Raw genomic sequence first — 27,353 nt, forward strand, 5'->3', positions numbered from 1 at the left:
TCATTTGGATGTAAATTAAAAAAATAAAATTGAAAAAAAGCAAGTCCCCAAGGCCAGCCCACATTCATGGGCGTGGCATACTTTAAACACACACACACACACACACACACAGAAAGAAAAGAAACTATCCAAACTGAAACAGAAAAAAAAAAAAAAAGGCTGAGAAAAGATGGGCAATGCATCAAGTGACCTGAAGGACAATGCCAAGCAGTCCAATGTTTGTGCACGAGCGCCCGAGGAAGTTGAGGCAACGGGACGCAGTTGAAGTTACGATAGCTAGAATGTTCCTAAATTTGCTAGAAACCATGAACTAATGGGCCCAAAATGTGTAACAAATTCCAGGGTCAAGAAACATGAAGGAAATGATACCAAGGCATATTAAATTTAATTGCTTTAAAATCAATAAAAAATAAAATCGGTGATGAAACAACTTAAAATCAGCCACAGAGAAAACACATATTACAGAAAGAAGAACAAAGAGATTAACAGACTTCCTGTCAAAAACAATATAAGATGGGGGAAAAAAAAAACAAACCAGCACTGGAGGGGCACCTGAGTGGCTCAGTCAGTTAAGCGTCTGACTTCGGCTCTGGCCATGATCTCACCGTTCATGAGTTTGAGCCCTGCTTCGGACTCTGCTGACGGCTCGGAGCCTGGAGCCTGCTTTGGATTCTGTGTCTCCCCCTCTCTGTGCCCCTCCCCCACTCGTTTTCTCTCTCTCTCTCTCTCTCTCTCTCTCTCTCAAAAATAGATTTAAAAAAATTTTTGGAAAAAAAAGTACTAGAAAAAATAAAACTCAAACTAGAATTCTATACTCAGATATGATATTTTTCAAAAACAAAGGTGAAATAAAGATTTTCAGACATAACAAAAGCTGAAAGAATTTATCACCAACAGACTTGATACTCTAAAAAATGTTAAAGGAAGTCCTTCAGGCAGATGGAAAAGTATGCCAGATGGGAATCTGCATCTACACAAAGGAATAAAGAGAGCCAAATTAACAACTATGTTTAATGCAAAAATAGTAACAATGTTCTTATAGGATTTATAACATGTAGAAATAAAACTTGTGAAATGTAGCACAAAGATCTGAAGATTTTTGCAAGGTTCTTATATCTTATGCATAGTGGCATAATGCATAGATGTTAATAAGTTAAAAATGTATACTATAAATATTAAAGAAACCACTGAAAAGACACAGTAGACTTATAGCTAATGAAAAACAAAGGAGATAAACTAGAATTTAAAAAAAAAGGGCAGAAAAAGAAACAAATGAACAAAAGAACAGGTGGGAAAATAGAAAACAAACAGCAAATGGAAGGTTTAAACCCGACCATGTCAATAACTACATTAAATATCAGTGGCCAAAAGCCCCAACTAAAAGGCTGCAATTGTCAAATTTTATTAAAATATAAAAAATCTACATGCTACCTAAAAAAAAAAAAAAAAACCACTTTAAATATAAAGACACATGGGGCAACTGGGTGGCTCAGTCGGTTAAGCGTCCAGGTCATGATCAGCTCAGGTCATGATCTCACAGTTTGTGAGTTCAAGACCCACATCGGGCTCTGTGCCGACAGCTCAGAGCCTGGAGCCTGCTTCGAATTCTGTGTCTCCCTCTCTCTCTGCCCCTCCCCTGATCATTGTACAATAACATCAGTACATTAACAATAGATGCCAGCTCAGGTGACAGACTCTGAATGGAGGAGATGTCCTGTAGACAGGAGATAATGAACTGTAACCTGGGTAAGAAGCTGGTCAAGGCTTATCTGGACGTTACCAGCGGAGATCAGTAAATGAAATAAAGCATATGTAATCATAGTACAAGGATGTACTGTGCTCGGGGGAGTAGTAAGTAAATCTGTAGATGTTTTCAAATGTGAAAATCATAAATCCTGTGGTCTGTAGGTTTGGGAACATGAAAAATGAATTCTCTTTCTTGTGTAGATAATTTAATATTTTCCTTTCTCTAAATTTATATTCTGAATTGTCCTTTTTTTAGGTTTGTGTATTTTGAGAGACAGAGAGCACCAACAGGGGAGGGGCAGAGAGAGGGAGACAGAATCCCAAGCAAGCTCTGCACTGTCTGCAGAACTGTGACATCATGACCTGAGCCGAAATCAATAGTCAAGCTTAACCGACTGAGCCACCCAGGGGCCTCTCTAGATAAGTCATATTTTAACTTCGATGGTGCCATGGAAGTAGTAAAGCAAACAAAACAGTAGAAAAACCCACCTGTTTAATGTCTGTGAGAAATCAAATGTTCCTAAAACATTTTGTACACTGTCCAACTTACGTCTTTTTATATATAGACAAAGCCACGCTCATTATGGATTCTCAAAATGCTGATATCGTCAAAATGGGACCTGTGTTATGTTGAGTTGATTATTTTTTGCTTATGCCATCAATAAGTTATTCTCTCGATAAAGAAGATGTGGTATATATATATATACAATGGAGTATTACTCGGCAATCAAAAAGAATGAAATCTTGCCATTTGCAACTACGTGGATGGAACTGGAGGGTATTAAGCTAAGTGAAATTAGAGAAAGACAAATATCATATGACTTCACTCACATGAGGACTTCAAGACACAGAACAGATGAACATAAGGGAAGGGAAGCAAAAACAATACAAAAACAGGGAGGGGGACAAAACAGAAGAGACTCTTAAATATGGAGAAAAAAACAGGGTTGCTGGAGGGGTTGTGGGAGGGGGATGGGCTAAATGGGGAAGGGGCATTAAGGAATCTACTCCTGAAATCATTGTTGCACCCTGTGCTAACTAATTTGGATGTAAATTAAAAAAATCAAATTTTGGGGCGCCTGGGTGGCGCAGTCGGTTAAGCGTCCGACTTCAGCCAGGTCACGATCTCGCGGTCCGTGAGTTCAAGCCCCGCGTCAGGCTCTGGGCTGATGGCTCAGAGCCTGGAGCCTGTTTCCGATTCTGTGTCTCCCTCTCTCTCTGCCCCTCCCCCGTTCATGCTCTGTCTCTCTCTGTCCCAAAAATAAATAAACGTTGAAAAAAAAAAAAAAAAAAAAAACATAAAAAAATCAAATTTTAAAGAAAGAAAGAAAGACAGAAAGAAATCTCTGTGAGCTATTCTGAAGTTTGGTATTGTACCCACTTGGGATAAACTTCTCAGCCCCAGTTGTAATTTGTACAACTATTGTGAGCCATGCCTAGAGTAATTGGTAATAAACCCAGTCCAAGAGTCAAAATACCGATGGTTCGAAAGGGCTCTCATGACGCTGAATCTCCTATAGGCTGGCTGCTTCCACAGCACCGGGGACGAGGCCAGCCTGCCCTAAATATTCACAGGCCCGGACACGAGAGCACAAAGAGAATGATTGTCCCAGAGCAGACCCCTCTTCCCTCCCCCCTCCTCCCCCCCTCCCCCCAGCTCCATCCTGTATCGGGAGGTGCTTGAAGCACAAGTGTGTGGGCAGTTTCTGAATCTCCGTGTATTTCAGTCAACCGGTCGTGAGTCTGTTACGTCTATTATTGAGCTCACTCCCCCGTGTTTTGATTTTGCCAAATGTTTAGCTTAATTCAGATATACTTTCCATGATACTCATTAATAATGATATTTAAAAGGGAAGGAGGAGGAGAGAAAGGTTATCTACTATAATGTTTTTCTCAGTGAACCCATGCTTATTGTTCATAATTATCTTTTGGTTTCCTTCCTAAGTCACTCTCAAAATTTTCTAGAAATCCGTGTTTACCTGTTCTGTCTCTTGGTGCCTTTTCTGTTTGGCTCAGTTTTGCAAAGGACACTTACAGCAATTCAGAAATTTCATCCTTGGAGCTGTTCCTGTGCCCTTGACTTATTTTTCTATCCAGGAGTCATAAAATAATTCAGAAGAGTAATAAGGGGCACCTGGGTGGCTCAATCAGTTAAGCGACCAACTCTTGATTTCGGCTCAGGTCATGGGATCGAGCCCCGTGTCAGGCTGTGTGCCGAGTGTGGGGCCTGCTTGAGATTCTCTCTCCTCTCCTCTGCCCCTCTCCCCCACTTCTGCGCTCTCTCTCTCCACAATAAAATAAAATGGCTCAGTTGGTTAGGCATCCAACTTCAGCTCAGGTCATGATCTCACAGTCTATGGGTTTGAGCCCCATGTCGGGCTCTGTGCTGACAGCTCGGAACCTGGAGCCTGCTTTGAATCCTGTGTCTCCTTCTCTCTCTGACCCTCCCTCGCTTGCACCCTGTCTCTCTGTCTCTCAAAAATAAATAAATGTTACAAAATAAACTAAATAAATAAATTTTTTAAAATAATTTTTAAAATAATCTTATACCTCTCCTGTTTAAAGAAATAACAAAATGTTTTCTTCCTTTTCTTACAAAAGTGACCTGTTCAATGAAAATTTAGAAAATAAAGCTGGTTCTGGTTCAAGATAGTAAGGGAGAAGGATCCTGAACCTGCCTGCTCCCGTCGTCGACACACTGAATCTACATGTACATACCAAACAACTCCCTCTGAAAGAAAACCAGAAACCAGCCAGGCAACTCCTATGCATTGGGCAAAAAACCCCTCACATCATGATGGGTAGGAGATACTGAGGCACAACGATGCCGTAATTCCACCCCCTGCTCTGCAGCCCACAGTCAGGGGGAAACTCTTCCTACAGCTTCTCCCTAAGAGGCAAAGAGTTTGAAAACCACATCTGACAACCCAGATGCTTTTAAGAGCTGAAACCATAAAACTGCTAGAAGAAAACAAACTGTAAGCTCCTTGATATCGCTCTTGGTGATGACACTTTGGATCTGACACCAAAAGCAAAGACAACAAAAGCAAAAATAGACAAGCGGGGCCGCATCAAACTAAAAAGCTTCTGCACAGCAAAGGAAATCCGTCAACAAAATGAAACAAAATCCAACAGAATTGGAGAAAACCTTTGGAAATCATCTCTAATAGGGGGCTAATATCCAAAATATATAAAGAACTTATACAACTCAGTGGCCAAAAAAAGAAAGAAAGAAAGAAAGAAAGAAAGAAAGAAAGAAAGAAATCCAATTAAAAAAATGGGCAAAAGATCTGAATAGGCATTTTTCCAAAGAAGACATACGAATGGGCAACAGGTACATGAAAATCGGTGTTTAACATCACTAATCATCAGAGAAATGCAAATCTGCAATGAGATGTCAGCTCACACCTGTTTGGAATGGCTGTTATCAAAGCCAACAAATGCCAAGGAAGTGGAGAAAGAGGAACCCTTGTGCACTGATGGTGGGAATGTAAATGATGCAGCCACTATGGGAAACAGTACGGAGGTTCCTCAAACAATCAATACAAACTAGAACTACCATAGGATCCAACAATTGCATTTCTGGGTATTTATCCAAAGGAAAAAGAAAAGCACTAAGTCGAAAAGATATCTGCACCCCTATGCTCATTGTGGCTTTAGTCACAATAGCCAAGACATGGAAACAACCAAAGTGTCCATCGGTGGATTAACGGATAAAGAAAATGTGGCATATATAGTGTGAAATAAGTCAGAAAAGACAAATACCATATGATCTCACATGTGGAATCTAAAAAGAAGAAAATTGAAAAACAGAGCTCATAGGTACAGAGAAGACATTGGTGGTTACCGGATGCGGGGGTGGGCAAAATGGGTGAAGAGAGTCCTAGGCACAAACTTCCAGTTATAAAATACATAAGTCATAGGGATATAATGTACAGCCTGGTGACTATCATTAACATACTGTCTTACGTATCTGAAAGTTCCTAAGGGAGCAGATCTTAAAGTTCTCATCACGAGAAAAAAGGGTAACTCTGTGTGGTGATGGATTCTAACTAGACTTATGATGGTGATCATCTCACAATATACATAAATAGCGAATCATGTTGTACATCTGAAAGTAATACTATGTGTCAATTATATCTCCATTTTTTTAAAAAGATACTATGGATAAGCCAAAAGAAAAAAAATTAAATGCCTCACCATCCATAAAGTACTGCTAATAATTTGCTGTATATCCTCCAGACTATTTCTATGGGAAGTTCTACATATAATTACAGTGAGTTTGAGGATTGGGGCAAGATCAAGGCAAAGGCATGACCACCAGATGGCGGTAGCACACAGTCAGCTTTACTTGGACTGTGTTTTGACCTGCAGCGTGGGAAGGGAAGTCCCTTGCAGCAGGAGACCTTCCAGTGACAGCATCCTGGGGCCTCCACCCAGAGGAGAAAAGGACAAGAAAGTCCCAGAGGAGAGAGGAATTGGTGGGGGGAGGGGTTCCTGCCTAGGTGATATCTCTCAGCAGCACGATGGGGGGATCTCTGAGTCAGAGAGTTTGGAAGGGCAGAGGCAGCTTGGGGTCTTCAATAGCCTAGCATTACTTACATGTGAAACCTAAAAAAGGCAAACTCAAAGAAACAGAGACTATTCATATATTAAATCATCATGTTGTGCGCTCTAAATATGCTATAATGGGGTTTGTGAATTATATTTTAATATAGCTGGCCAGGTGGAAAAAAGATGAAAAATAGGATCACCATGTGGTCCTGCGATTCCATTCCTAGGTGTACACTCAGAAGAAAGACAGCAGATGCTTGCGCACCCATGATCATGGCCGCCAACATCCTTCAGAATAGCCCGAAGGCGGACATGTTCGTCGGCAGGTGAAGGGATAAACAAAATTTGGTATGTACATACATTGGAATGGTAGCCTTAAAGAGGAAGAAACATGGATGACGCTTGAAGGACATTATGTGAACTGAAACAAGCCGGTCACAAAAAGAAAAAGAATGGAATCGCTGGATGATTCCATTTAACGACGTAGCTAGTCAACTGCGTAGAGACAGAAGAACGTAGAATGGGTGGCTGCCAGGGACTGGGGGAGAGGGAAATTGAGAGTCAGATGTTTAAATCGGTACAGAGTTTCGGTTTCGTAAGATGAAACGAGTTGTGGAGACAGGTCGCACACAATGGGAATAGACCTATTCTTAAATCACTGTTGTTTTCTCCCATCAGAATGTGTAATTCAATGCCTGCGCCTTCATTTAGTGGACCTCTTTCGGTGCTCTTCTTTCAAGACAGGTGACCCCAAATTTGTATACTTTTCGGTAGCGTCTTAATCTCCCTTTGTTCTCCCTTGAGAGCGGAATGGTTTGGGGGAAAAATATACCTGATACATACCAGAAAACAAGATGCTGGTGATTCTTCCCCGATGGCGTCTCTGCTTTGCTGACATCAAAATGGCGTCCGTTCTCTCTCTAAAAAAACAGTCCTCTTTGGCACTTTTCCTGCAGCTTTCTTGCGGTCCTCCTCACCAGCAAGGGAAAAATGCATTCTTACTATTATTATTATTATTGGAGAATTAAATGGCCTCAAGATAGGCAGACAGCCTATTTTCCTGAGCCGTTTCCTTTACAAACAGTCCCTTTAGGCTGGAAGGGGTGACCGAACCCCAGCACTTTTTGTCTTCAGCTGTTAAGTACACAATGGGATCTAAAATTTGAGCAGTGATGTCTTCTTTAACCCGCTTCATTTAAAAGTATGATCCTGGGGGTACCTGGGTGGCTCAGTCAGTTAAGCGTCCAACTCTTGGTTTCAGCCCAGGTCATGATCTCCCAGTTCGTGAGTTCGAGCCCCACATCGGGCTTTGCACTGGCAGTGAGGAGCCTGCTTGGGATTCTCTCTCTCCTTCTCTCTTGACCCCTCCTCCGCTCTTGCTCTCTCTGTCTCTCTCTCAAAATAAACTATAAAAAAAAATTAAAAATAAATAACTGAAAGTATGATCCCGTTTGTTAAAGGGGTTTTCCTTAGCTGTGGAAAGACATGAATCCATGAAATGAAGCCATGTAGAATTTGTAGGCTACGTCGGGCACTTTGTAAGCCCCTAATAAATGTGAGCTATCTAAAACAGGGCAAAGGTTTAAAAATAAATAAATAAATAGATAGATAAATAGATAAATAAATAAATAAATAAAAAGTTTGCTATTATTGTTTTTCTTATTTGTTGCCAACATTTCTCACTTGCTGCCTTTTGTCTTTTTGTTTGTTTGTTTAAGGTTTTTTGTTTATTTATTCATTTCAAGAGAGAGAGAGAGACAGCACGAGCAGGGGAGGGGCAGAGAGAGAAAGGGGGAGAGCAAGAGAGCATCCCAAGCAGTTTCCGAACTGTCAGCGCAGAGCCGGACATGGGACTCAATCCCCTGAACCGCAAGATCATGACCTGAGCCGAAACCAAGAGTCGGATGCCTAACTGACTGAGCCACCCAGGTGCCCCTGTCTTTTATTTTTCTTAATGGTGGCTTCTGAATTATTGGTCTTTCCTATATCAGTTCTTTCATTACTCATAACCACCGTTCGATCCCGAGACTTAATAAGTATTTATTCTCTTGCAGTTTAAAAAAAAAAAAAAAAGGAGAAATGAATCCAGACTGAAGGACTGGTTTGGATACTTAAATTCGTGTCCACTTTGCGTTCTCAAAATATCAGGGACAGATGTGTCCTGACAAATCATTTCTTTTACGCCCCCATTCTCTGACGAGGAAGTTGGCTTCAGAGGTGTCATAAGTGATTCGGTTCAAAGTCTGACCCTGCAAGTTTTCACACTTGGGCTTCTGGAATCCCAGCTGGCTGTGCCGCTAATGTTGCCAACATTTTCGTCAACAGCAACCCCTTCTGCACGTTTCCTTGTGGACCTAATTTTAGAAAAGGGTGGTCCGTCAAGCTGCATTTAGGTCATGACACATTTATCAATCAAAGGCTCTGCTCCGTGTGTGAGCTGATCCCGCTTGCCACGCTGAATGGATAGAATCCCAGCCCAAAGCCCCCAAATGCCACGCCATTTCTTTTAAAATGGCTGACAACTTGAAACTGTTGTTAGTTCCAGTTATTATTAGAGGGAACCACTAGAGGTCAGAGAAAACCGTGTCCGGGATGCGGTGCTTCTGTCCCACTACCCACCACAGGGGGGAACCCCAGGGACCTGTCTCTACAGCGGACACCCCATTGCCCCCTGAAGAGGGCTTGGTCCCATGGCCGACATTATCTAGACTTAACCAAGAGCAAGTTTATCTCTTCTGCCTACTCACGGAATCTGAGGTAACGTACTTCACTGCTTCAGTGGGATTTTGCACTTTTTAAAATTCTTCAGTTATTTAAATCTTTCCATCTGGCGACAAAGGCACCTTAATTTCATGCCATCGGATCCCTCATATCCAAATAAGTTTTGGAACTTTATGGAATACTGCAGGTTTTTTTTTTTTTTATATTGTACGCATCTACCAGGGCCAAAAACCATAAAGATATTAAAGTGGCATCCCAAAATAACATAATCTTTTATAACCCACTTTTTATACCATATGATTTTTTTAATGTTTATTTTTTTATTTAAAATTTTTGCTAATGTTTATTTTTTATTTTTATTTTTGAAAGAGAGAGAGGCAGAGAGTGCAAGGGAGACCAAGAATCCAAAGCGGGCTCTGCTCTGACAGCAGTGAGCCCGACGTAGGGGTCGAACTCACGAACCAGGAGATCATGACCTGAGCCGAAGTTGGACACTTAATCGACTGAGCCACCCAGGAGCCCCTCCTTTTTTTCTCCTAGAAAATGTGATGAACTGATGGCTTTTCACTGACTTGATTTGTTTCGATTATTTGTAGTCATTAGTTATGTTTTGGTGATTGGAAGGTCACAAGTTAGCCAAAGCAATCCTTAAGCTGCCCGTGTAGCCTTTGGACAAAAGTGGGCAAATTCTTTTAAGTGTCTTTGCTTTCTGGTAACAAGACATCCCGTACCCATCTTATACCTGCCCTGTCCCAGACGTGCAATCAGCTAGTTTCCTAAGCCCCAGTTCCCTTCAGTGGAAATTGATATTAGAGACCAAACTGAAAAGTCTTAATCCTATATTCAAACTATAATTAGGCCTCATTATTTTTATCATAGATGACTCATGTAATTGTCAGTCTGAAACTTTTTTTTTTAAATGAATTTGGCTCTTTTCTTCGAACTTTTTTTTTTTTTAATTTTTTAACGTTTATTTATTTTTGAGACAGAGAGAGACAGAGCATGAACAGGGGAGGGATAGAGAGAGGGAGACACAGAATCGGAAGCAGGCTCCAGGCTCCGAGCCGTCAGTCCAGAGCCCGACGCATGGCTCGAACTCACGGACCGCGAGATCGTGACCTGAGCTGAAGTCGGATGCTCAACCGACTGAGCCACCCAGGCGCCCCTGAAACTCTTGATTCATAACAAAGCTAACAGAATGACTGATTTATTTTACTTGCCAATAAAAGAAATAGATCCACAATAGTGATGCCAGAATTAATGCTTATGATACCACTGCTAAATGAAATGCAAATTTGTATTTGTACTTGCCTGTGTCCTTAAGGCACAGTGAAATTACTTGGCTTTATTACTCTGAAATAATCCCTCAGTCTGTGGGTTGTGGAAGTTCTGTCCAAATGTTTCAGTTCGTTTTCAGTTTGAAGGGGTCAGAGTTTGACAGTTCTGAGCTCTTTATAAATTTTTTCTAAAATGTTTTAATGTTTGTTTTTGTGAGAGAGAGAGACATAGCATGAGTGGGGGAGGGAGAGAGAGAGAGAGAGAGAGAGAGAGAGAGAGAGAGAGGAAAACACGGAATCTGAAGCAGGATCCAGGCTCCCAGGTGTCAGCACGAAGCCCGACGAGGGGCTCAAACTCACAAACTGTGAGATCATGACCTGAGCCGAAATCGGCCGCTTAACCAACTGAGCCACTCAGGCACCCTGACAATTCCGAGCTCTTTATATTTAAGCTTCTGCTTTCCACTTGGGGCTGTCTTCAGCCACTGACAAAAGAATTAGTTTTATTGGTTCACATCATGAAGATAAATAGTAATACCTCAACAGTTGAATCTTCGTAGTACAAAATGAGAATTTCATTTAAATCACTGTCTGGATCACCTACAATGACTCATTGCACAGTTATATGTGCAAGATTTATGTATGTGCAATCTGAACAAGGCTGGACAGACCTAGTCAGACTTCCTCTATTCAATCTGTCTTAATATATTTAGAAGCCACAGCTTCCTGACTCCAATCAGACTTCTATTGTACTAAATCCTATCCTAACGTGAGAGCTTTTCAGTTATCTGCCTCCCCCCCCCCCGACCCCCGGCCCAGCCAGCTTTTCTTCTGTCAGTCATATATGATACCAATCCCTTCCAATCAATATATCGTGTGTTCTAAGTATTGTCACATCAAACCACAGGTCTAAATAATGCTTCATTTAGTTTTACAATATATATAAGCCAAGATAGTTTTCTATATTGCTGTTTTCTAAATACAGTACCATTTATTAAGACATCTTAATCTACCTCCAAGAAACACACACACACACACACACACACACACAGTGGAATATACATATGTATTAGAATGGCATACTATTGGGAGAATATATACCAATTCAGGTTTTTCAGGTTTTGTCAGAAATATTCTTTTAACTCATAAGGTCATAATTCTGACCTTATTTTTCTACACATACGTTTTTCCTCTTTTCCTTTTAATTTTAATTCCAGCTAACAGACAGTACACATACACTTTTCTATTGTCAATAGTATTAAGTGCGAATGGCTCAGTAGTGTTGCAAATCTTCAGTGGCTTTTGGATAAGACACAATTCCATTATAGTGTTGAAGAGTTATTTCAGATGTTACGTATGTCACTTTAAAGCCTTAGCCACAGGTGACTTCTGACTCTGGTTCTGATGGAGAACGATGCAGTAGGCTCTCTCTCCGTCTAGATCGTACAGATGTAAATCTGTGCACACACCAATAAAAACCGTATTCTATAGTGGTACCAAGGAGTGGCGGGTGCAGGCGGGCCTTGGCCAGTGGCATTCCGGACAGGGGCAAGCCTGTCCTAGGTGGGTAGCCACCGAAGCCTCCATTCCTGGACCAGCCACTGAGCTGAATGCGGGCGGGCAGCATGGGCTTCCCGGACCATTGTGCATAGTCGTGCATTCCAGAGCCGTGGGAGAGCTCCAGCCAAAGGTGCTCCCACACGCTGGTGCTGGGCTGCCAGCCCAGGTACTGACAAGATCAAAGCCTCTGGCTCCTTGACAGTGACCGAAGTCCGGGACCAACCAAAGCTGAACTCCATCTCATTGCAGCCGCGGTCCAGCCCGGCCCCCTGCTCCGCTAACTCCTGGTGGGCTCCCCATGGCCAGCCCCTCACAGCGCCAGACCGGAAAACACTTGGTCTCTCCAGGAAAGAGAAAACAAAATTTCAGGAAACTCTTCAGTATGCAAGAAAAACAATTTATGGAAGACCTTTGTTTTATGATCGTACCAAATTTTAGCTGTAATACCCTTTAACTGCAATCCCGTGTTTCCACTGAATTTGCCTGAAGTGTTTGCTCTTTACCTTTGGTGCAGAAATAAAATACGTCATATGCCTCAAATTCCCAATTGTGCATGCAGTGGGATCTGGACAATAACCACAGATACATTTTTTTTTTAAAGAAAATACTTTAAAATATGAAGGCAGACGTTTAATTTCCCCTCTCTATTATGCCATCTATTTTGATCACCCTTTGAATGGAAAGAGATTTAATATAGAAGACCTCAAATTAAAAGTAATATTTAAAAAATATTTTTATATTTATATAGTAAATATTTTATGTATTTACAGCAACATATCCAAATCATTCTTAAATGTATCGTGCATCTTAATAGTATTAAAATATTAATGAAATTGGGGCACCTAGGTGGCTCAGACCATTAAGCATCCAACTTCGGTTCAGGTCATGATTTCAGGGTTGGTGAGTTCGAGACCCACATCTTCTCTGTGCTGACAGGTTGGAGCCTGGAGCCTGCTTCAGATTCCGTGTCTCCCTCTCTCTCTGCCCCTCCCCTGCTTACACTCTGTCCTTCTCTCTCTCAAAACGAAACCTTAAAAAATGTGTTGTAATTTTTTAAATCATAAAATATTAATGAAATTAACAACCCATATTACTCTCTACTTAACGTGTAGCTTGCAAGAATTAAAAGATATCTACCCGCATAAGACAGTACGGCGTCCCTAGAAGGTTAAGATTCACCAGGAATGCAGAGATGCATACCTGCCCGTGATATTGCTGAAAACCTCATTTTAATGATTGCGTCACGTGACGCCATAGGCTTGCACCAGAATGTAGCCTGCCCAACCCCGTTGGTGTGCTTCACTTCGTCACCGTGAATCAGACTGAGATTAACCACCGTGGACTCACTGAGCTTTGCGTTTCTGACTATATCCTTACGACAGGTGCCTAGACAGGTGTGGCCGTTTGTTCAGGACCCTTGGTGAGAATTTTCTGGTCGCCTTCCCAAACGCTGGTCACCAGCGTGCATCCCATGAATACCGTACCAACGTATCACCAGCCGTCTCACCACGCCCTCAGCGGCGCTGGGTATAATCTTTACTTCTATTATTATCACCTCTGCCACTTTGAACGTGGCAAGTGAAGCCTCGTTATTTGGGTTTCACTTATTTCGTTGCGGCTGCGGCTGAACGCGTTTTGTACGTTCACCGCGCGCCCAGCTTTCGGGGTCCCTCCCCTCCCCGCCCCCGCCCCCGCTTTGGCCGCCAGGTAGGCGGGTGGGGCCGAGCGCGCAATTCCGGGCCCCGCGGCCAGGGGGCGCTGCCACCCAAGTCCCCCACCCCTGCCTCCCCGCCCCGTCCGGGCTGGGGCGGGCGCAGGCGCGGGCTGGGCGCGAAGGTCGGGCGTCTTCAAGCCCTGACCTTCGCCGGAGGGCCCCGCGGCAGCATGACGGTGGGAGCCAGGCTCCGAAGCAAGGCGGCGAGAGGCCTCCCGCGCCGCGGGCCCCGGGGGCGAGCGCGGACGGAGGGGGACGAGGAGGCGGCCGCCCTCCTGGAGCAGCCGGAGCGCGGGGACGAGGCGGCGAGCTGCGCGAACGCGGGGCGCCCGGGCGCCCGGGGCGCGCGCAAGGTGCACCTGGCCGTCCTCCCCGAGCGCTACGAGCCGCTGGAGGAGCCGGCGCCGGGAGAGAAGCCCAAGAGGAGGTACCGGCAGAAGCTGAAGAAGTACGGCAAGGTAGGGCCCGCGGGGTCGGGGTGCGGGCGGCCCGGGCCCCGGCTTCCCGAGCGATCGATCGCCGCGAGGGTGGGGGTCGGGTCCCCACCGTCCGGCTGCGCTCAGCCTCTCCCGGCTGCCCCTGCGTCCCCTCGCCAATAGTCGCTACTAGAGCACCAGAAAGTGTTCCTCCTGTCGTCCGGGAGGTGAGGGAAAAGGAAGTCGCAAGTAATGACAGAGGCCAAACCAGGGCTTTCGGGGAGCACCGATGCATCCGCTCCTCTGGGGCTGGCGGGTTGGTAACATTTCCAGCGGGCCCCAACATTCCCGGGGGCTCTGATCGCCGTGAGGCTTAACCTCCCTTGTCCAGTTGGTGGGACAGAATTCCCTATTTTACAGATGGGGAATACTGAGGCATTAGCGTGGTTAGGGGACTTGTAGAAGGCGACCCAGCTGGAAAGTAGGGAGTTGGGGGCCAGTTCATCTGTTCTCTGCCAACAGTCCTCGCCAGGGTGTCCCTCCAGCTGAGAGCTGTTTGGGTTATGACCCCCAACTATTCCCACGGTTATTTCCAGGGCCTGGGAGCTCAACAGATACGTGCATAGGCACTTGCTGGATCTCCTTTTCTCTTCTCCCAGCCGGCTGTGGGTGTATTCTGGGGCCTGCAGACGTGCCTTTTGCCTTGGGTGGGGGCAGGGGAGGAGGAAGGGGTGAGACAGAGAGGGGGAGAGCGAGAGAATAGGAATATGGGATAAAATGACAGTGTCCTCAGAGGTCAGAGCCTGAGGTGCCCAAGTGCCTCTGCCTGGAATCACTTGCAGCTGCTGCTGAGTCCGCTCCCTGGGGCGGGACAGGGCTACACAGAAGACTGTCGCAGAACTCACGGTGTCCTGGCCAAAGGCGCCATCTGCTTTTTACTGCCTCATTATCTGTGTCACCCAGTGGCCTCTTATCGTATCTAAAACCATCCAGTCTCCACTCCTAGGAACTTTGGTTTATTATCCCCTGTAAAAAGCAGTCAGCAGCTTTGGGGACGGTGCACGAGCAGGCAGTGGTACGTGTTATTACTGAAAACTGTCAAGTCGGGACTTTCCAGCTCCGAGTCGCGCTAGGACTCCTCGCGCTCTTCCTGGTCTCAGTGGAGCACAAGGAAGCAAGCCATCATTTGCCTCAGCTGGTGAAGTGGTAATGTGGACAGCTCGGGTCACAGGGTGGCCCTTGGAGGTGGTTTCTGGGAGCTCGCCACGCGTAGGGATTGTGCTAAACCGCTGGAGATGCAAAAATAGATACAGAGCAGTCCTGCCCCAGTGAGGTCCACGCCTCCCGGGGAGATCCTGGCATAGTTGGGGCACCGCCATGGAGCCGCATGGTACAGAGTCCTCAGGAGGTTGGAAAGCTCAGGACGTTTTCTTTTTTTTTAAGTGTTTATTTATTTTTGAGAGAGACAGAGCACTAGTGGGGGAGGGGCAGAGAGAGAGAGGGAGACACAGAATCCGAAGTAAATGCTGGACTCCGAGCCTGATGCGGGGCTCGAACTCGAGAACGGTGAGATCATGACCCGGGGGGAAGTTTTATTTTAAAAAAATTAAAAAAAAAAAAAAGGTGAGAGGTTGCATTGGGGGTGCTTGGGTGGCTCAGTCAGTTGAGTATCTGACTGTTGGTTTCAGCCCAAGTCATGATCTCCTAGTTCGTGCATTCAAGCTCCACATCAGGCTCTGCGTGGACAGCGTGGTCATCAGGCAGCTAGGAGAGGGTCAGAAAGAGGAAGTGTCGGTCGTGGAATAACCTTCAGCTCAAGAGGGAGAAAAATGTCCTCATGCTCTAGGTAGCAAGCAGGTAGGGACAGGGGCATTGGAGCCAGACTGCCAGGCTCAAGCCCCTGCCCCCACCACCTGTTGGTGGCTATGCCCACCTCTTTGCCTCAGTTTCCTCATCTGTAACATGGGATAAGACTAGGGTCGTAGCAAGGAGTAAATGAGTTTGTCCACGCAAAGATCTCCGAGCACACCTGGCGTGTGGAAGGGCTCTTGTGACTGTTGGCTGTTATTTCAGGGGGTGAAGGAGAGACCCTGTGTGACTGTTTCTTTCCTGATTATGTTTATGCTCCTTTTTATGTTTATTTATTTATTTTTGAGGGAGAGAGAGAGAGAGAGAGAGATCATGAGCAGTGGGAGAAGCAGAGAGAGAGGGAGAGAGAGAATCCCAAGCAGGCTTCACAGCCTCAGCCAGGAGCCTGATGCGGGGCTCAAACTTACAAACTGCGAGATCATGACCTGAGCCAAAACCAAGAGTCGGCTGCTTGACCGACTGAGCCACCCAAATGCTCCAGCTTTTATTGCTTTTTAGTGTTCCTTTATTTTTGAGAGAGAGACAGAGGGAGACCGAGGATCCTAAGCGGGCTCTGCACTGACAGCAGAGAGCCCGATGCGGGGCTCAAACTCAAGAACCAAGAACCGTGAGATCATGATCTGAGCCGAAGCCTGACGCTTAACCGCCTCAGCCACCCTGGCGCCCCTCTGGTTAGGTTTTAATGAGCTGTAACTCAGAAAAAACCTCAGTCTGTAGCTGATTGCCCACCTCAGCTTTGTGCCTGCGTCCTGACCACATTTCAAAACTGAAGGCTTGGTCTTTGTATTCAGGGGGAAATGATCTTTGTGGGCAGCTAGGTTTTGTTTGTTTGTTTGTTTGTTTGTTTGTTTGTTAACTAGAAGTGCACAGAGAATCCCTGTCTTCCCTGGGGGTTAGTTGAATACCAGAGAACCCCCCAAAAGCCTGGCATCCTATGACAGCTCTAACAAATTACCACCAGCGCCGTGGCTTAGGTCATAGCACAAATTGTGCGGGTCTGGAGGCCAGGATCCTGAAATCAGTCTCACTGCGCTGAAGTCTGCAGGCTGGGCCCCGTGGGGCCTGCAGGGAAGAACCAGGCTCTTTGCTCGTTCTAGCTTCCAAAGCTTCCACATCCTCCATCACAGCCAGCACTGCATCGTCCGCAAATCTCTCCCTCTCCCTCTGCCTCTGTCATTACATCGCTTTCCATCTGACCCCTCCTGTGTCCCTCTTGTAAGGACTGTTGTCTTTCTTCGGATCCTTTTAAATATATGGGGTTTCTTAAAAGGATTGGGCCCACTTGGATAATCCAGGACCACCTCCCCATCTCAAGACCCTTAATTTAATCACATCTGCGGGGGGCGCCTGGGTGGCTCAGTTGGTTATGCAGCCGACGTCAGTCAGATCATGATCTCGTGGTTTATGGGTTCAAGCCCCGCGTTGGGTTCTGTGCTGACAGCTTAGAGCCTGGAGCCTGGTTCAGATTCTGTGTTTCCCTCTCTCTGCTCATGCTCTCTCTCTCTCTCTCTCTCTCTCAAAAATAAACATTAAAAAAAATTTTTTAATCACATCTGCAAAGTCCCTTTTGCACATAAGGGCCACATAGGCACAGATTCTTGGAATTGGGGGGCGTTATTCAGCCTGCCACGCTGCCCTGTGCTCCCCCATGTCTCAACACTTCTCTGGAGAGGTTATTTGGGTTGAAAACTTGACTCAGGTCTAAGAGTTCAAAACGTCCCTCACATGACTGGTGTTAAATCAACTGGTCGTTAATAGGTATTTTACGTTTCTCTGTGTCACTTTCCTCCAATCTGCTCTGACAGTGTTCCAGCTAATGAGCTATTTTAGTAGCTTTTTTCTAAAAAATTTTTAATGTTTATTTTTGAGAGAGAAGGAAACAGAGTGCGAGCAGGAGAGGGGCAGAGGGAGAGGGAGACACAGAATCCGAAGCAGGCTCCAGGCTCTGAGCTGTTAGCACAGAGCCCGACCCGGGGCTCAAACCCACAGATCGCGAGATCATGACCTGAGCCAAAGTCCAGATGCTTAATGGACTGACACACCTAAAGGAGTTTATAATTGCACTGAGGGATGCAGCAATCAGAGAACAGCAGGAGTCTTTAGACACAAAGGTGTGGGTTGTGCCCTGGAGGGAGGGAGGACCGAGTGGGCTTTCAGAATAGGCGGGTGAAGGAAGAGTTGACCCAGCCTTCAGATGATGCGGTAACTTGGCTGGAACAGAGAAGAAGAGTGGACTTTGGTTTAAAAAACAAAACAAAGGGCACTTGGGTGGCTCGGTCAGTGGGGCATCCACCTCCCGATTTTGGCCACAGGTCATGGTCTCACACTTCGGGAGATCGAGCCCCATGTGGGGCTCTGCGTTGATAGCGTGGGTGCGCTCCCTCTCTCAAAACAAATCACCACAGGGGAGAAATGAAACAAAGATAAATAAAAAATAGAACAAAACCAGGGGCGCCTGGCTGGCTCAGTGAGCAGAGCATGTGACTCTTGATCTCAGAGTTCAAGCCCCACATTGGGTGTGGAGCCTATTTTGAAAAAAAAGAGGAAAGAAAACTGGTCTGGTCTTAGAACTAGCAGCCTGCCTCCTGTTCCCAAGATGTCTGAATCAACTGGAAACACACATAGCCTTGAACTGCTTTGCTGGATGATGACGTCTGTTCTGAGTCCCTACCAGTTCTTCTTTGGGGGGCGGATGTAGAGACGCGGTCACTTGCTAATCTGCCCTGAGGGAAAGAGGCACCATGATCCTTTGCACGGGTCACCGTTGTGTATGAGGGATTACGAGGTGCCTAACCCAACCCCTTTGCTTTTCTCTTCTCTTCTTAAAAACAGAATGTTGGGAAGGTCATCTCCAAAGGGTGCCGCTACGTTGTCATCGGCCTGCAGGGCTTCGCCGCGGCCTACTCCGCCCCATTCGGGGTAGCCACCAGCGTGGTCTCGTTCGTCCGCTAGTGGGCGCCGCGGGGACCGACGCGCTGGAGAAAGGATGGACGCTCTCCTGCTCCGGGAGCCTGTGAACCCGGGACCATTTCAGACCCGAACCCGCAAAATCCCTGGGGGAAGACAATGGCTTTCTTTGTTGAATTGGATGAATGCTGTGAATGGAACATCCCTGCCCATCTGCTGAGCTTCTCATGACTCTAGGACACGGGTGGCTCCGACGGACGATCCCGCAGAGTGAGGCCTGTGTTCGGTTTGGGGTTATGGTTTGCCCTCGGTTCCCAGGGCAGCAGAGGCGCTGTCTGGCTGTCTGTGCCCCATCTCCTTCCTCCACCCCTTTGTCACCAAGAAGCAAGGAAGGAAAATCTCCGTGAAGGTCGTGATGCTTCTAAGACTGTTGATGAGACGGGTGACTGTTTAAAGTAGATGAAGCTTGTGATTCCCACCCTCCTGTGACACCAGCACGCAGCCGCTGGTGATGAGGCAAGGAGGGAGTCCAAGTGCACATACAGGCTGGGTTGCACAGGTCGCTGGAGGGAGTGCCCACGTTGTGCCCGGGCCAGCCCAGTGTGGCTGCGTGTTTGGAGCTGCACGCCTGTGGCCGGCTGACGGTGGGCGTCCTGACTCCGCTGCTGGGCACCGTCGCCTACTCCCCACGGCTGTCCGTGCCTCTGTGCCAAGCCACCGAGGGCACTTTGTCTCGGGAGAGAAGGAGACGCTAGGCCTGGCAGGGGAAGTGTGCGATTTAGAGGAGGAACCAGGAAGTAGGAGATGGGTGTGTTGGAGGTAGACAAAGAAAGATGGCGGACAGGAGAAGTGGCAGGATGGGGGCCGGGTCTGGTGTACCGGTGCTGGGAAATCTTAGGTGGGCTGGGCTCTGGGTAGGGACCAGGGGGGCTGGGCGGCTGGAGGTGCCATGGCTGGCGCTGAAAAACCCTCTGAGGCCCATGAGCTCTCACCGGCTGCCCGTGTAGCATCCTTGTCGTTTGCTGCCAAGTTTGTCCCCAGGACAACCCACGGACTGCCATTGGACCGTTGGCCGGGGAGGTGAAAGGAGAGGAGGCTCCTCTTCCCATACCCCTCGTGATGGGCCACTGTTCCACCTGTTTCCAGAATATCCAGAGGTCCGAAGTGATGGCTGCTGATCAGTCTGTAGAATGGGTATTAACACCTGCCTGTGGCCCCGACAAGTTTCCCAGACTCCGCAAAGGAGGTCTCCGGGTTCATGCCTCGCCGGTCAAGCCGACGAGGTGGGCCCCGGAAGTGAAGAAGGTGGGCAGACAGACGGGGACAGAAAAAGGAATGGGTGGAGGAGGAAGTTGTAGCTGGACTCAGCCTCACGTTCTGGAAACCCACGTTGCAGATGAACTTGGATCCGGTTCCTGGACCATTAGTATTTGTGAGGAAAAGAGAAAACAGACAGTCTTGTTTTAACTCAAATGAGGAAAGTTGATAATGGCACATTTTCACACATGTAAGATAAATATAGCTTGCCTGGTCACGCTGGGACTGGGGGGGGAGAGACGTGGTTTAGTGGGAGAGCCAGGCGGGCCTGTCCGGCCCACCAGTGACAGAAGGGGGACAGGAGGAAGCAGCCTGCCGTGAACTTGAAGGATGCCCCTCCCCAGGGGCCGGGGGGGGGGGGGGGGGTGGTGGCTGAGAAGCTCACTGAGTCCCCTGGGGGGATGGAAGCGTGACCCAGAAAGGGACCAGAGCTGCCAGGGCCTGTCCAGTGAAGACCTTCCCTACCCCACTCCCAAACTGGAGACACTATCAGACCAGACACATTTGACCCTGAAACTCCTACAGTCTGGTTAAGAATTAACCCAGAAATTTCTTAAGGCGGAACCTCGCAGGGATTGTCCTGGGAGACAGATTCGTGTGTACAGAAGATGAACTTCTCCAAGCCGCTCAGCCTCCCCGGCGAGTGTTCACCTCCCCAGCCACCAGGCACCCGTGTGGCAGATCCCCTATCACCTGTTCTCTGTCCTCAGCTTTGTTTTTTTAACATCAGGGTCCACGCCCCCCTGGGAATTGAGTTTTAGAGCTTTGCTTTTACACGCTTGAAAGAGGCTTCTTTTGTATCCTTTTCTTGCCCTGTTATGTAAATAAAACCCTCAACTTGTGTAATGTTTCTGTGTGTAACGAGTTTTTCTCCCCCCTCACTTTCTGGCCTTGCCCCTGAGAGACTCCCGCAGCCTCCCGCCAAGGCTAACTTGTGCAGCAGGTGAGGACCAGTCAGGCAGCACAAGGAGCCTAGTGCCCCTCCAAGGCCCAAGGGGAGGGAGAGGGTCCCTATTCGCCAGAACTCTGCTTGGGTGTTAAGGGGAGGGGGCAGGGGTGGAGGCAGGGGGTTGTCTAGAAACCCAGCAGGAAAGGTTTCCAGCTCACATGTTTGTCATAAGTGGACATTTCCAGAACCTCCCATTGTTCAAAACCAGCCTTTGTGCTCCAGAGCCAAAACATGTAACTCGAAGATAGAGGCTGGGTATGAAAAAGGAAGGTGGTTTCTTACTTTGCCAGGCAGAGGAGGCTGCAGCCAACCAGTGCCCCCAGGACTGCAAGCACCGCCCCCCCCCCCCCCCAGGGTAAAGGGCTGAGGAGTTTGAGAGGAAAATATAGGACCTGTATTTTCTGAGAGACATTTTACTCACTAGATTACCTCTATATTATAAAAGGATAGAACTCGGGGCGCCTGGGTGGCTCAGTTAAGCATCCAACTTCCGGCCCGGGTCATGATCTCATGGTTCGTGGGTTCGAGCCCCTCTGTGCTGATAGCTCAGAGCCCGGAGCCTGCTTCAGATTCTGTGTCTCCCTCTCTCTGTGCCCCTGCCCTGCTCATGCTCTCTCTCTCTCTCTCTCTCTCAAAAATAAACAAACATTAAAAAAAAAAAAAAAAAAGATACACTCAGGAGCAGCTGGACGGAAGCGATGCGTAGGGCAAGGTACGGGCACAGAGCTCCCATGCCTCTCCAAACGCCTCTCTCCGCAGATCTCCGTGTGCTCCCAACCTGCAAGATCTCCCGAACCCTGTTTTCACGGAGGCTTCTTTACGTAGGATAATTGACTAAATCATTAGCAATTAGTAACAATTCAATCTGCATCCCCTTTCCTCTCCTGGGAGTCTGGAGGGAAGTGGAAAGTTCCAACCACGTAATCGTAATCTTGGGGCAACCTGCCCAAAACCTCAGGTTACCTGGGGGGGGCTTCCTCATTAGCATAACAAAAGACACCTTGCCTGCTCTCCAGATTCCAGAAGGCGGGGCACCTGGGTGGCTCAGTCGGTAGAGCGGCTGACCCTTGCTTTTGGCTCAGGTCATGATCTCACGTTTCGTGGGTTCAAGCCCCGCGCCTGGCTCCGCGCTGACTGTGCAGAGCCTGCTTGGGATTCATTCTCTCGCTTCCTCTCTCTGTCAAAATGAATAAATAAACTTAAGAAAAAAAAATTCCAGAAGGGTTTTAGGAGCTTGTGTCCAGAACAAGGACTAAGACCAACTATAGATTTATTATAAATCACCGCATTACAGGAAGGTAAAGAGAACCGGAGTGGTTCTGGGTAGGGGAGCCCTCGGATCATCAGGCGGTTCGGAGGTCACGTGTGGCAACCTGCTGTTGGGCATAAAGCAAAGCTGGAAGTGGGGGACCTTGATGTCTTCAGCCACTTCCAAATCACCCTGCTGTGCCTCTGCCCAGCACATGCTCTTTGTCAGACAGCCTCCAAGTGACATGTGTCACCAAGAAGCACCCAGAAGCAAAACTGGAGCTCAGGCCTCCTGTGCCTTCCCCGGGTCCTCCTGGGCATGGCGGTGCCCTCAGCAGAAGATGGCCGTGGGGCTGGGAGAGCCTCACAGGAGTTTTAGATTCAGGCAGCTGCTGTTTTGGAGTTTGTACCTACGATGTCTTCCCGCCCCCAACCCCCGCTCCTGACTCCGCAGGACTGACCAACTGAATTTAACTTTGTGACGCCATCCCCCCCCCCCCAAAATGTTTTGAAAACTGTATAGATCTTCCTGCAAATTAATTTTAAAATACAAATGATGTTCAGAATTAAAGGGGTCAAATGCCCTCCGCATCTTGGAAGGGATGTCTTTGAGAGATTCTGCGGTTTGGCCAAAAGCCTGAGAAAAACAATCTCAAACTCCCTCAACCGTTCATGGGAAACGTGGGAAAAAAATCATAATATGTGCGATTTTTTTTTTTTTTCCTTTTTAGGAGGCGAGGTTTTTGAACCAAACCAACTCCCGTGACCTTCATAGCCAAGGGGAAAGGAGGTATCCTCAGATTTTCTGGAAGGCTCAGGGCCAGAGCCCCCTAGGTGCGAGAGCCACAAAGGGCAGGGCCTAGAGGAGGAAGAAAGGGCAGAACAGGGATTTGGTTGTGGACGCACTAGGCAGGATCTCCCCGGAGGGGGTGCCCAGCACCTTCCAGTCTGCACCATCTAGGACACAAATTAGGGTCAGAACTCAACACCTCCAGGGCTGGCTCTGCTGGGTTTTGGTTTTTTTGGTTTCTTTACAGGCGTTTCTCAGGTGATTTGCTTGCATAACCTGTAGACAAGGCTGTAAACAAGTGCGGCTGGTTCAAAGTTTACACAGAAATGAGAGCGAAAGTGCAGAGGGAACTAAGAACCCTTCCTTTAATTCCAGAGCAAAGGCCTTCTGCCCAGACCTGCTTTCCTCATTCAAAATGGAGGGAAGTCATCTGGTTTTGTTTCCCTCCCTACGAGAGAGAGAGACGTTTGGAATCGCTGCAGAAGTAAAAAGGGGTGAGCTAACACCTTTTTGGGCTGCTTTGCAAGGGACTCACCTGCTGGAAAAAACACTGTCGGGGTTTATCTTCCTCCGTTGTTGAAAGAGCCCGGAGTTGGGTATTCTTACCATGCCCACACTCGGAGCCAGGAAGCAGGGGCACTCTCCGCTGTGAATGATGGGTTGTGTATTTTGAGATCGTGAGCATTAAGGAGAAAAAGAGCATGGAAGTTATTTACGAACTTCCTTCATGGCCGCTATTTTTCCATGCCAAAGCCAGTTTGAATTTCACTTTCGGCGCTTTCATTTCAGGAAGTCAGGGAGCCATGCCCCCGGTCCCACAAGCCCGGGATTCCACGTGCTCCCCCAGATTCTGCGGGCTCCCTGGGGTTGCACCTGCTCCCGGGGATTGCACGTGCTCCGCGGGATCCCTCGTGCTCCCACAGATTTCACGTGCTCCCCAGCACGCTGCCTGCTCCACGGGTTTCAGCTCTGCAGCCCCACGGCGGCATCGGAGAGGAGGACCAGGACGCGGTCGGCCAGCGATGAGGCGCTGTGCCGGCCGGGTTAACCCCATCCTTATGTTTGATTCTGGGGCCAGGAGGCCGTGAAACCGGGTCCCATGCTGTGCTCTTTCAGCCACTTGGAGCTGCTCCTCACTCGCGTTTCTCTCCGACTCCTTCACCGCGAGTGACAGCGAGGAAGAGGGAACTTCCACCGCAATCACATCCAGCTCGCATTCCTGGTCCCAATAGCGTGATCCAAGAAGGCAGTTGGAAACTGCAACACGACACTTGAGGTATTCACCAGCCCGTCATACCACGAATGTTTGAGATGCTGAGATTGCTTAGATGCTGCTTTACCAAAGGCAGGGCACAGAGTGTAGAGGCTGCTTTTAGGCAACAGGCTTCAGCGATGCAAACTTCAGTGATAGAATCTTGAGCGAGGCCAAAGGGCCCCCAGCGACCAGAGAGCGGCATGCAAACAGGCTCACTAAGCACACCCACCCCAGAATGGCCACAGGCCCTAACTGGCCAAAAAAGGGAAAATTACATAGGTCCCCATACTTGCTCACTCAGTCCTGTGACTATAGCCCCGCCTCCCCACCACTGCTTGGAGACCGACAGTCTCTCCTTTGCTGCCCTGCCTGCTGCTCCCATGAGGTGTGGGCAATGAACTCTTTTGTTCTGCTTCGGGTGAATTCTTTCACCACTGGCTGCAGCTGCCCCTACCCAACTGGGATGTCCCACATTTTGTGGCACCTCATCCAATCGCAGCGCCCCACACAGAGGACAGGACGGGGCTGGGCCGGGGAAGGGGTCTGTGACCCCAAGTCAGTGTGGTTGCATTTACCATATTTGCCACACTTCCTTGGTGTGGTTTCTGCAGCCACAGTTACTGTTCCCATTGACTGGTAACTGTTTCCCTGGAGCCAGACCCCCATGCTTCATCCCCGGGGGCCAGGGGCCAGGTGCCCAAGCCCAAGCCCCGAGGCTAGCAGGAAGCTGCCCAGCATAACAGAAAAAGCACTGGAATCAGACAACCCGGCTTTCAATCCTCTAGCCGTGTAACCTTGGACAAGTTCCACAACGCCTTTGAATTTCAGGCTTCGGTTTGGTTTCTTCTGTAAAGTAGAGGAAGTAATAATACCTGCTTCAGAGGCATATTTGGAAGATCAAATATGGAGTGTATTAAGAACTGAGCGTGCAGGAGGTTGAGTGTGCTCCTTCCCCAGATGCCCCTAGCTGAAAGTCAGCCGGCTGTCTGTGACCCATGGGCATGTGCCGGGAGGGAAAGAAAACCTAGGCGAGTTGGGGTGGGGATGAAAGAGGACAGGGGTCAGAGGACATCTAACCACTGAGCCGCCCAGGCACCCCAAGGCTGCCTTCATTTTGACCTCGAACGTTTTACTTGAGCTCTTCTTCCCAGCTTGTCTCTCAACTCAAGCCAAAGACCCTGTGGGCGAAGCATCCCAGGACAAGACAATGACTGACTTAACCTTCACTGCCTACCTGCCCGTCTCCACCCACCTTCGCCTCACATTTTCCTTATATAAACCGGAACCATTTTTGGCATTTTGGAGATACCCTTGGAGGTCCTAGTCCACTCTTTTCCCCGTGGTGGCCTCCCTGAAATAAATTCCTTTCTCATTTCACCCCTACTTGCTTCTCCACCTCTGGATTTGGTCAATGGCAGGTGGCCCAACCTGGTCTGTTTGGATGCCCCCCTTTCCCAGCCAGGTGCTCTTGTACCCCAACTGGCTATGGGGGGGGGGGGTGAGGAGGGAACTGGTGGGAGACAGGGAGACACAGCTGCCTCCTCATCCACTGTTAGCGTTTTCCTCTCTTCCCCCTAAACTCATCCTTTATCCACTGGGAATGGCTTCCAGGTTCCTGATGGGAGCAGAGCCCCTGCCTTCCCTTTACTTCAAACAAACCCAGTTGGAGCTGCCCAAGAGCTGGGGTGGGAGCAGGGGCTCCAGAGCAGCTTATCTGAGGCAGGTGGCTCCGGGGTGGCAGGAAACGGTTTGTTTGTAGCTTTCTTTTTCCTGCCATTCCAGACGAGGAGGACTTTGCACTTTCACCCTGAACTCGGTTAAGTTTGCCCCGTGGCCTCGTTTCCCAATATCCAGCCTGGTCTTATTTGTAACCTGGGGTTGCAGAGGAAGTCCCGTCAACTCCTCTGTGCACAGTGTTCAAAGGACGAACCGGCAGCTTGGAGACCCCTGGGAAAGCTCAGGGCTCTCAGGAGGGTGGCCGGGGGGACACCATCATGGCTCATGGCAAACACACAGCGGACCTACCAACTCAGTAATAACAGTTATGAGGACCAGGACAGCAAATACGCACTTTCAGTAATCACCCGAGGTGGCTCTGCACCCAAATGTGGTCACTCACTTATTCAGCAAATAAGCTTTGTGCACCTGCCATATGCTGGCACGTGCTAGATGGCCGGGCTGCTCCATGGGGAGGCAGCGGGAGGGGGCGGTTGTAGCTATGTGTCCTGGGTTCACACTGCCCCAGTTGGAGGGTAGCGCGCGGGTCGGGTCGTTGTTAGGAGTGTGCGGAGAGCATAACGGAGTCCCTCTGATTAGGGAAAGGGTTAACATCAGGCGGGGAGAGAGAAGGGACTTTCAGGGAGGCAGACTGTAGCTGCAGGTGGGAGGCTGAAGAAACAGATGGGGTTCTCCCCGTATAAAATCCTTTATGGGCACCCTCCCCCCATCATCCAGGGCATAAGCAGGGGGGATCTAAACAAGACAGGCAATCTAACCCTAAGGCGATAGATGCGGGCTCTTGGTTCTCCCCTAACCACCTTACACCTGGGTTAGGGAGCGATGACCTGTGAGTCTGACCACAGATGCTCGCCCCTTTAAACCAGGAGACGCTGTATGGCCGAAGGAGTGGAATGTCCAACCCCTAAGACCCCTCTGGAGGGGCCTGTTCACCGTCTACCCCCACTGCCGTAGAGGTAGCCGAGGCGGGTCCCTGGATTCACTACAGCAGAGTGAAGCTGGCATCTCGGAACCGGGAGTGCGTTCCTGATCCTGCAACACCATGCAAGCTCACCATACTGAGAAGCAGTCTGCGACCCCAGAGGCCCTGGACGCCGCAGCCCTGCTTTAGTCACTCCGGAAGCTGACTTACCTATGCCCGGCAGAAGCTTGAGGAATCGTGGTCCGGTGGAACAGACAGACTGTTCTTATTTCCTATATCTGGTCCCTTACTGTGATGCACTGTCACCCTTGTTTCTTGCTGTTATTGTGACTCTTGCTCTACTGTTCACCATAGACTCCGCAGAGGCCGCC

At 48.2% G+C, this 27,353-nt stretch overlaps 1 protein-coding gene and 1 long non-coding RNA gene across 2 annotated transcripts; one reads left to right on the top strand and one right to left on the bottom strand.

The window, feature by feature from the left end:
- Window positions 1-13,645: 13,645 nt before the first annotated feature.
- Window positions 13,646-20,927, top strand: CF1H1orf115 (chromosome F1 C1orf115 homolog). The gene is made up of 2 exons (XM_047840579.1): window positions 13,646-14,030; window positions 18,690-20,927. Exons 1-2 carry the CDS (start codon window positions 13,743-13,745, stop codon window positions 18,807-18,809), a joined length of 408 nt encoding a protein of 135 aa, XP_047696535.1. The 5' UTR covers window positions 13,646-13,742; the 3' UTR covers window positions 18,810-20,927.
- An 873-nt stretch (window positions 20,928-21,800) lies between these two features.
- Window positions 21,801-24,021, bottom strand: LOC125155870 (uncharacterized). The gene is made up of 2 exons (XR_007148391.1): window positions 23,604-24,021; window positions 21,801-22,207 (listed from the first exon to the last, which is right to left on the bottom strand). It is a non-coding gene; the product is annotated as an uncharacterized LOC125155870 (long non-coding RNA).
- Window positions 24,022-27,353: the final 3,332 nt, after the last annotated feature.

Source organism: Prionailurus viverrinus, chromosome F1 (assembly GCF_022837055.1).
Source record: "Prionailurus viverrinus isolate Anna chromosome F1, UM_Priviv_1.0, whole genome shotgun sequence".
NCBI classification, from domain to species: domain Eukaryota; kingdom Metazoa; phylum Chordata; class Mammalia; order Carnivora; family Felidae; genus Prionailurus; species Prionailurus viverrinus.

Bases quoted from the DNA above. Each gene is read 5' to 3' on its own strand.
- CF1H1orf115 (XM_047840579.1), top strand. From the start codon at position 13,743: ATGACGGTGGGAGCCAGGCTCCGAAGCAAGGCGGCGAGAGGCCTCCCG. The intron at 14,031-18,689 runs GTAGGGCCCGCG...TCTTAAAAACAG, and splicing joins AGCTGAAGAAGTACGGCAAG to AATGTTGGGAAGGTCATCTC.